Here is a 10,401-nt window from a genome sequence, read left to right as displayed (position 1 = left end):
TCTTCCAATATAATTTCATTTTGTATTTTGCACTGTCTGCATCTCCCTCGCGTCGCACGGCTTGCTAGGAGATGAACCTAACCACCACAATTTGCAAGCTGAGAAGACTTCCTTTTTAATGACAGTAACACCAGGTTATTGGTCAAACGGCACTTAGGACACATGGGAGCACTTGTTCTTTATTTGCGGCTGGCTGCACGGCTGAGTGTCTACAAGCGCTGGCTGGCCAAGGCGTTGCATCAGTTTCGCGATCAAGATGTGTGACGAGGGCTTGGACGTATGCAAGCAGGAGCTGCACCACATCGTACCAGATGCACTCTACAAGGGAATTTGGGCTTACCTTTTCAATAGGCACACCGAAGAACATTGTGCAGCATAATAAAAAGGCATTACCATTTTTTTTTTTTTTTGAGGTATCAACACTGCAGTGCCAAATGTTCACTCGCATGATGAGGCCATTTACAGCATGCAGTGCCAATAACTGTTGTCGCTTGGCCCGAGTTGCTCACAACAGGGTGCGGAGTGACTTGTGCATGAAAAAGGTAACTGTTCTACATGTTATCCCAAGTTGCCAAGCAAATAAGAGAGAACAACATGTTATCGCAAGTTGCCAAGCAAATAAGAGAGAACAACAAGCTAAACTTTCAACAGACACACACCGCAGCTCAGAGATTTTGGTTCGGCTGAATATAATGGGGAGAAGCGCATCACTGGAATGGAGTGAGGGCATTAGTGGCATGCATTATTCAAAGACTCTAGCTGTGTTTGTTGAAACGAAGAGAAGCTTTTGACCATAAATGGGCCAATAAACAGGCGGACTAGAGAACTTGGGCACAGTTGGCACATGCTGAATGTATGCAGCAAGGTGCACGAATATAAAAATGTAACAAAATGGCACAATGGGAGCAGCTGGACCACCACTGCATCGTCCCTACCACTGTTCTTTCAATCAGCGTGCGCTGGCTATGCCTTGAAAACTGCATTGTTGTCTAGCATGCTTTTGCGCGCAGCAGTTCCGGCAATCACTTTGACTAGGATGCACAAGCACTTTCGGAGTTTCACTGTCGCCATATATGATCACAATCAAATTCACACACCGCAGTTGTGGTAAATGACACGCACTGTTTTTACTCTGTTAGTGCCAAATGTGCACATAATTTCAGAGCACCTTGCTGTCAGCCATTGCTTGGCGGTTATCGCCTGTCACGGCACAGAGAAGTTTTTGGATAACTGGAGCCCATTGGACCAAGCAGAATTCAGACAGGGAAGTTCGTCTCAGACCCAAATTGGTACCACCAAGATTCTACAGCACTTTATTTGCAACGAATACGAACACATGCTGCAAACAGAGCATAAAACTTGAATTTCCAAATGATCGGTTTCAATGACACACTTTGTGTCTAAAATGTCAGACGTGTTTGTTGTGACACTTTCTTGTGGCATCACATTTTCTTGGGCAATATTCACCTGATGAAGGAAGATCAATGAACAAAAGTTTTTAGTGACCAAGGTCAATATGCCACCTCTGCAGTGCGTCATTATCCTCATTTCGGCCAAGCAACTAGGTCCACTGGAGGCACTTTTTTCAGCAAGGGTAGATATGTTAAGCGCGGAATGACAAGGCTGGGACCGAGAGTGACACTCACACAAGTGCTCACTTTCAACAATGATCTATTGGAATCTGGATCACCGAACAAAAGCTTTGTATACTCACGCATGCGCAAATATGCAGGCATAAGGAATGACAGTTGTTTTTTGAATACCTGTAAAAGTGACGCTCTTACAACCACACCTTGCCAACACAAGATTGCATAAAAAAAAAGTGTATGGACACACCGGCGTCATTCGTGCGGCTCCGAACAAGCTGGGAGGCTCGGCAACCCAACTGCTCACAAAGCTTCTGGCTCAATGTCCTTGTGCAGCGCAATGCAGTTGTCGTGTACCAGCTCGTGTGGGTCTTTTTAAAGAGTGCTTGCCCAAAAATGAAGCCATGTGGTACAATTGACTAGCATGCGTGAGCTAGGCAAGGAAGGTGTCATCATTATTGGCATTGTCATTCCTTGATGCCTTCACATTTTTCATGTACCGTATTTGCACGATTCTAGGTCAACCCATTCTGTCGTTAATTGAAATCCAAAGTTGAAGGGTCAACCTAGAATCGAAAGATAGTTTCGGTTTTAAAGTCTCTCTGAAAATAAACCCTACGGTATTCCAGAAAAGCAAGCTTTCAAGCAATGCTATGAAGCGACCTTGGCACACTGTAATTTGACTTTATTTTCAATGTAAATGAGTTTTATTTTACGTAATTTGCTTGTTCTCCCTTTTTTTTTTTTTTTGTCACGTGATCTTAGAAGGGTCGACAGACAATCGTGTAAATACGGTACATGTTCAGTAATCTAACCCTTTCAGTCATGGTGTGTGCAAATAAGGACGCCAGCTTCAATAGCACGTCACGCACTGCGCGTTTCATCCAATTGCTTGATATTGGATAAGCAGATTCGTGCAGGCCTTCTGAGTGGACAACTGGTGATTATTTATTTTGTTACGCTGCGTGTTGCTGCAGTGTGTCGCTTTTCTAGATGCACTCCCATGTTCGACGATTGTTCGACGTGACGCATTCTAAGACCAACGTGAAAAGCATCTATTTTCTTCACTCAAAAGAAATCGAACCAAAAAGCAAACTGTGCGTGCATTTCGGGCCTGAGAGCGGATTCGTTTTATGCAAGTATTGAAGCTGACTGGTGGCTGAATAATTAGATAATTAGTTGCACACACATTAAATTTAATTACCAGAACTGACACAAAACAACGTTTTTCGTAATTTCCTTACTTGGAATGTAATACTGAGTGCCTTGGAATTACGCCATGCAAATTTGACACGTTGCTGACAGCGCATCATAATTTGTGACTGAAAGGGATAAAGCTAGTGTCCCACCCTCGTCATTTCAGCCTTTTTCTCTCTGTACACTGCAGGAGGCTTCCTTTGGCCACATCAGTTGCACCATGTCATAGGGTGAACAAAGCCAGTGTGTTTCAGCCTCGAGGAGCACCCCGTCCTTTCATGCTTGTCAAGTTGTCTCAGGAGTACTTGGAGGTCTTCTGAGCGAGAAGCCGGAAAGTTTGACATACAGGAGTGAACGGTGTCTTTTTCAGGAGCAGTCTTTCATAAAAGGCTATCAATAAGCCCTTCACTGAGCTTATCTCCTTGAGCACCAACAGAAGCGGGGCTCGGGGATACATGGAGGCACTTTGCACACACGGTCACAGGAAACGCAGCATCATAACATGTATGGCCAACGCCCTGAACACATAAAAAAATCACAACTACAGTAATTGGAGAGGGACATTGAATTTTATGTATCGGCACATGCAATTTTCTTTTGACTGGTTCTGTATGGAAAGCTAGTCCCGCGCTTTTGGTTGTGCGTACAGAAGAAACACTAAGAGATTGTCGGTGTTGTGTGCCTGTGAGGCAACACCTTTTTATTAAAAGTAGGGGTGTGCATATATTCCATCTTTCAAATATTTTTCTGATTGTGTTTGCTAATCAATTTGATTCACACTGGAATTTTGACTATTTAAAGAATTAGAACTTATCAAAGACAAATACAGTCCGCATCCAATTGACAATGATCCCATCAAATTTTTTTATGCTTTAGCCCATTACACTCTCGCATCGCAATGAAGCTGCCTTTAAGACTGCTATGGCAGCAAATGTATTGACTAAAAAAAACGCTGATTTCAACATGGACATGCACTGCACCATTACAATGACCCTTTTAATATGCTTCACCACATTACTCAGTGGTATCATGGCAAACCTGCTTTCAGAGCTTCGCTACAGCCGTAAACGGATGGTCTCGCAAAAGCGCTTGTTAGAACCTACGCAAATAGGTAGGGGCTTTATTTATTGCTGTTTCAAACAAAAAAAAAATGTCCGGAAAAAATCGAGACAGATTTTTAGGATCCACAATTTTAGATGTTTTTAGACAGTGGTGTCTTTCTACCGGGCAGATGAGCAACTCGAAAGTAGCACGCCCATGTCCGCCAAATCAGTTGAGCCTTTACAGAAGTTGAAGAGGGCAAAGGTAGAGGGTGTTGTCAACACCACATTAGCTGTACCACATGTAAATCAGTATTATTCAGTCTTTGCAATGTCTCATCCATCCTAAAACAACTAGGAAACACCATCCCTCCAGTACTTAACTAACTTAGCCAAAAATACACCTCCATGTTCCTGTCTCATAAGAATGTGCTTATAGCAACAGTTTTTCTGTAGTTTTCACTTCGAAGTGTTTGAAAAATAGTAAGCAAATATTGGACAACTATTGGAAAAATATTCTATTCCGTTCGCACTCAAACATTATTATACTTTGCACTATTAAGAAGGCTCAACTTTGTAAAAAGTCGCTTATATACAGGAGTTTCTGCGTGACAGGGGTGCAAGGACTTGACTGTCTCAAAGACAAACCTGTGCTGTACGGTGAGTTGTCTCATGCCAGTAGAACGTTTACTTTTGAAGTAAGATGACATGCGAGGAACCAGCATGGAGACTGCTTGAAATTACGAGGAGTACCATGCGGCTACCCGCTGCACTCACCGGTGGTGCACTGGCCTGGTCAAAGGATGGCGGAGCTGCTGGCACATACATGAAACCGGGGTTGACCGGGTTGTAGTAAGCAGAGTTCTGCGATGCCTCGGCTGCCTTGGCCATGGCTGCTGCTGCTGCAAAACAAGACCAAGTGTCGGGCTTCCATTTAAATAAAAGAACCCCAGGGCAGAACCCGAATATATCCACATAGCCGCAACAACGAACGAGGTAGTAGTGGGGCCGCTACAGACAAAACTCCTTATTGAGCAAATTTGTGCAAGCAACCCATGCTGCACACTCATAGCAGCAATCAAAGTCATTGGCAGGCAAAGAAAATAATTTTAAACATGTGTCACAGCTGCCCTGCAGAAATATTCTAATAAATAGTGTAGTATTCAAGTTTCCCTCGATTCAAATTTATGCTAGAGAAAATTTCAAAGTATTCGAAACGAATAAACGAATGCATATTAGTCCGCATGTAAATGTGGTTTTACTGCAGCGAAAGGGTGCTAAGCCGTGAAAACACCAATCCAGAAAAAAATGAGCCCTGCTGCAAAGTACCTCTTCAAAACTGAATGAACATTACACCCTTACACAGATCTATTATTTTTCAAGTTTATATTGCTAATGTATTAGCTTATATGCTCTAAGTATAGTAAATTTTAAAACATAACAAGCTTTACAAGTAATTACTCTTGTTTCATTGAAAGTCAAATCATGACTATTAAAGGTATTTCCACTTTCTCTGAACCAAAAAGAATGGCATTTGTACAGGCCTTGCTTATATTAAAAAAATATACTGTGCAGGTTTTTCGATAAATATGCTTTTTTTCTTTACAGGATGTGAGACAAATATGTTATACAAATATGATTCAAAATCATTAGAATGGAATCACCATTCATTTCGAACTCTAGACTTGTGCAAATAGTGAATTTTTCCTTCAAAGCGAATTTGAAGCGAATAATGATTTTCGTCGAATAATTTCGTATCGAATTCGAATAAGATCTATGTCGCATGTTATAAAGCAAAATGGGTGTGTTTGTCATGACCTAACTAACCTGCTCAACATTTCTTTTTAAAATTTGAAACAAGGCCTGAGCAAATGCCATTTTCTTGCATCAAAGGAAGTGGAAACAACTTTGAGCAGTAGCAGGGTATGACTTTCGGTAAAATGCTAGTGATAGCCTGTAAAGTACGTTACGTGTTAAAAATTGCTATACCAAGAGCACAAAAGTTGGTATAACAAGCTTTTAAACTAAAAGAAACTGGAAAAATGTATCAATATGAAAAAAAAACATCTCCATTTAAGCTTAAAGTGAGGCTTCGCAGCAGTGCATATTTCTCTTGGACCTGTGTTTTCTTGGCTCAGCACAACCTCCCTGCCGTGAAACCACACTTACAAAAACTTGCACGCGAATTATTATACACCTGTATAGACGAGAGCATGCATATCTCGAACCCAAGTGCCTTCGGCGCTGTACCCTCACTTCCAGAGACGCCATAATTTGTTTGCAACTGCCAAGGCGCGCCTTCCTAGCACGTAATGCAGTAGCTCTGAGAGTTTAAAATGCGAAAAAGCGCCTGTTCACGCTGCGCCCGCTTATGAAATGTCATCTGGGTACCACTGCACTGTCATCTGATGAGACAACAACCAGCTTAAGAGGAAGAGATCGCTGAGCACTGTCTATGAAGCTCACAGCGCATCGCGGGAGTTGTGCCAGTGCAGTGTTTTGCGATTGCACAAAATTCCGTCCACAACGAAAAACGCCGAGCTTCACTGCCTTAGGATATAATCGCAATCAGCAGGAAAAACTTTGAGCCCAGTGAAGTGTTGAGTAAGTATAGCTATTGCGTTTACTCAAGCATGACTCCATCTGTTTCACTTTACAGCAGCGATTTGCTTGCAGTGTGCCTGTAGTATGAGGCACAAAACTATTGCCATACTCTTTCGCAGGCCGCATGTCAATATTAGAATATATGTATTACAACTTAAGCGTGGATGCACGCACCGTGCATGTTTAGTACAACTGCAACGGCCTACTATCGCATTGCGTGAACGGCGTGGAAAGCATGACTTTCAACTCGGTCGAACTGCGACATGCCTTGACTGTCGCTAGGCGAATCTACACGTGCTTACGGCTGGCATCCCCGTAGCATTTTAATATAGTGTTCGGGCTGGCACTTTTGCAGCACGTGTGTGTTCCGAGAGTATGATTGATTGATTTGTGGGGTTTAGCGTCCCAAAACCACCCTTTGATTATGAGAGACGCCGTAGTGGAAGGCTCCGGAAATTTTGACCACCTGGGGTTCTTTAACGTGCACCCAAATCTGAGTACACGGGCCTACAACATTTCCGCCTCCATCCGAGAGTATGGCAGAACTGGCAACTGATACACATGCGGTGCATGAATGTAAGCTGGAACCAGATTCTAGCGCTACGTTGACGCTGGCTTACAGCACAAATTCTGCCTTGTCACAGTCAAGGCACGTCGCAGTTTGACTGAGTCGAAAGCAATGCTTTCCCCTGTTCGCGTTTCTTTCAATCGCAATTGTACGTACATGATGAAGCTGCTTCCGTAGTCTACAATGCACATGCTGCAGACATTCCGGACTGTCGAGGAAGGTCTCCTCGACGTTCCACACGAAATCAGCATAAAATTCCAGCACAGGAACAGCGTGAAACATGCTTACAGTCGAACTCGAGTTGTCAAGTTTTGCGTCTGATTTGCAGAGCGTCTGCTCGTCGCCTGGCAGTTGAGAGTGTTGCTTCGCCACGCTTGCAAGAGATGGCGCTGCATGCTTTTCAATATGGCAGCAAGAACTGAGCTCGCTGTGTTCTGGTGTATAGATGCTTTCACAGTATAGCACCCCTCTGCGGCAGTGAAACCATCTTTACAACAAGATTCACGTAAAAAACAGAGCTAAAAACGAGGGACAAGAAAAGAAGGAGACAGACAGCGGCACTGTCTGTCTCCTTCTTTTTTGTCCCTTGCTTATGGTGCTGTTTTTTAAGTGAATCATGTCATATCAACTCGCCCAAGCAACCAAATTAGCATCTTTACAGAATGTAACACGTAGACTATTATGCATCTATTCATTCACCCCGAATAATTCGTAATTTTGAAAAATTTAAATTCAATTCAAAGTGAATTCGAATACTGCCTTATTCGTTCGAATATTCACACAAGCCTATCGCATACACTTCGAACCTAAAATTCACTATTCGCACAAACCTAGTCATAGTACATTCTAGCGTTACCACTACAGCTGCATGATTAGCATAATTCTAGGTGAACTCGAACATTCAAATGTGAGAGCGAATTGAATTGATCGATCATTTTTCAAGCAAGAAATCATAGCAGAGCATCTGTATGCATATTGTTACGAATCAATACAGCGTCTGCAGCTTTGAACAAGTATTTTTTTACCTGCGCGTGTACACTCAAAGCTAAATTGTCGGAAAGAGTGTCTGTTGCTCGCTATTCCGAACTTCGTTGGTCTCTTCTTCACCGGCAGATGTGAGTCTCGTGCCAGTCCCGTGGCGTAGCATGGTGTCTTCTGTGTATGTCCAACTCTGGCAATATAATCAATGGACGGAATCATCACAGCTTTTTTTTGTCTAGGTTAATATGACAGGGGAGTGTTGCAAAGTAATGTTGCCGAGTTGTGCAAAGGAGAATGAGAAAATGCAGAGGCCAAATTGTGTTCATTGATATGACTGGGAAACCCTGAAGTGGTTTTAACAACACTTTTCATTACAGCATCGAGATACTACCATAAAGCTTGTTAATTTAACCCTCATTAATTTGGAAAACTAAAGGTTTGGACATTCTCTGTGGTCCTGGCCAGCATATTTATACAGTTGAATCTCAATAACTCGAACTCAAAGGGGCCCAAAAATTTGTTCGAATTAAAAGAACTTTGAATTATTGAAAGCTAAATAAACGAAGGGCTCTCGATGCAGTGGTGCATATGCATTGAGCTAACACACGAGGGGGAAGTTTCAGAAGACTTACATTGATTCACAAATCACAAGATTTGAGTAATCGGTGATGTGCGTCTGCACATGTTTGCCTTTCAGCGAGTCAATCATTTTCACACGCAGCTTACAAAGCATTTCTACTTCGGCTTCAGCATTCTCCTGGCAAGAGAAGTTGCGTGCGGAAATGTCCAGCTCCGACACTTTCTAAAGTAGACGACAAGGACTGCGCAGTGAAGCCTCTCCGCTACGCAGCCGCAGCATAGCTAGCACATGACGAGAAAGGGGGACACGTGAAGAGAAGTAGATCGCCTATTGAGAGAAAACCAACACTCTAGAAAGTTTTTTTTTTTTTTGGTCTCTTGGCGCACGTCGTTGAAAGGAGAAGAGTTACATGGCAGAGACAGGAAAGGGGGAAGCGTGGCACCCGTGCGTGAGAGACCCCCCCCCCCTGAAGGCACAAAGGCATGCTCCCACAAGGGGCAAGGGCTGCAGAAGATAGTGCCTTCTCCCTTTCCTTCAACCACACATTCATTCAACCAAGCGACAGCTTTCTTTTTTTTTCCTCTCTCTGTTCGTGCACAGCGTTGGAAGGAAAAGGGACTCTAGGTAGGGCAGGGACGAAAAAAGAAGAAGGGTGACACGGGTGCGTCGCAGATCGGCATGTGAGAGAGAGCAAACACTCCACCACAGCCTTTTCTTCCCTTTGCGCACAGCGTTGAGGTGTCGCAGGTGTCACTGCTAGATTGGGCGGGGTGCTAAGAGCAGTGCCGGAGCGCGTTATATTCGAATTAACCATTGCAAGTGCTCGCATATTCGAATTAGCGGCCGTTTTCGCCCATTAAAACAAACAGCTTTGACGGGACCTGTTTGTGAGTTCGAATTACCCGAAGTTCTAATTAACGAGGAGGAAAGAACTTTATTCAGAGTCCGGCGAGTAGATGGGATGGGCGATTGGCGCCGCCTAGGTTATGGCCAGGAGTCCTTGAATCCTGGCGGCTTCCTCGGCACACTGGACGGCCCACATTTGGTCATCGAGGACGGAACTGAGCATTGCGGCTTCCCAGCGCGCGCGAAGGCTGTCAGCAGAGGCCGCATACTTGTTATGAGTACTAATCCCTCTACATTCCCATAACATATGCTCCAGAGTGGCTCTGGAGTCGCAACGCTTGCACCTGTCCGTTTTGTATATATCAGGATATATGATGTGCGATAGTGCAGGATTCGGATATGTCCTGGCTTGTAACTGCCGCCATTCGACAGAATGTCTTTTTGTTAATTTTGGGTGAGGGGGCGGGAATATGCCCCTCTGTATTCTATAATGTTTTGTAATTTCATTGTATCTGGTCATTCTGTCTTCCCACTCCCACTCATCTGCCACGCCGTAATCATCGGAGGAGGTTGGGGCGGCACTTGAGAGGGCAGCTCGGTCGGTGAGCCCTCGAGCTGCGTCATCTACAGCCCCGTTGTTGCTGTCCCTCGCGATGGCATGAGCAGGTGTCCATATAATATATGTATTTCTGGGGCTTGTTCGACACCCTCCTTTGAGAATACGTAGTGCCTCCGGGGAGATGCGGCCGTTGGCAAAGTTTCTCACTGCCTTTTGAGAGTCACTGACTATCACGGTTGCATTTGTCTGAGCTACAGCGAGCGCTATGGCTACCTCTTCCGCTGTCTCGGTACTTGTGGTGCGTATCGTTGCGCATGTCGTATAGCGTTTGTTGCAATCGATTACGGCTGCGGTAAACCCCCGTTTGCGCTTATATCGAGCAGCGTCTACGAAAACTGCGTCCTTGTCATTACCGCACTTCTTTTCTATTTGTTTTGCTC

At 44.1% G+C, this 10,401-nt stretch overlaps 1 protein-coding gene across 2 annotated transcripts in view; it reads right to left on the bottom strand.

Moving 5' to 3' along the window:
- Positions 1-10,401, bottom strand: part of LOC119162991 (WW domain-binding protein 2-like) — a 217,221-nt gene that overhangs the window by 18,602 nt on the left and 188,218 nt on the right. Inside the window, exon 7 of one of the 2 annotated variants that reach the window (XM_037414876.2) lies at positions 4,601-4,725. In XM_037414876.2, the coding sequence (XP_037270773.2) occupies positions 4,601-4,725 (125 nt within the window). The remainder of the gene's footprint in view (positions 1-4,600; positions 4,726-10,401) is intronic. The other variant, XM_075882658.1, reaches the window with a different exon arrangement.

This window comes from Rhipicephalus microplus, unplaced genomic scaffold (genome assembly GCF_043290135.1).
Source record: "Rhipicephalus microplus isolate Deutch F79 unplaced genomic scaffold, USDA_Rmic scaffold_13, whole genome shotgun sequence".
In the NCBI taxonomy this organism is placed as follows: domain Eukaryota; kingdom Metazoa; phylum Arthropoda; class Arachnida; order Ixodida; family Ixodidae; genus Rhipicephalus; species Rhipicephalus microplus.
This window is presented reverse-complemented; position numbering and strand designations above follow the sequence as displayed.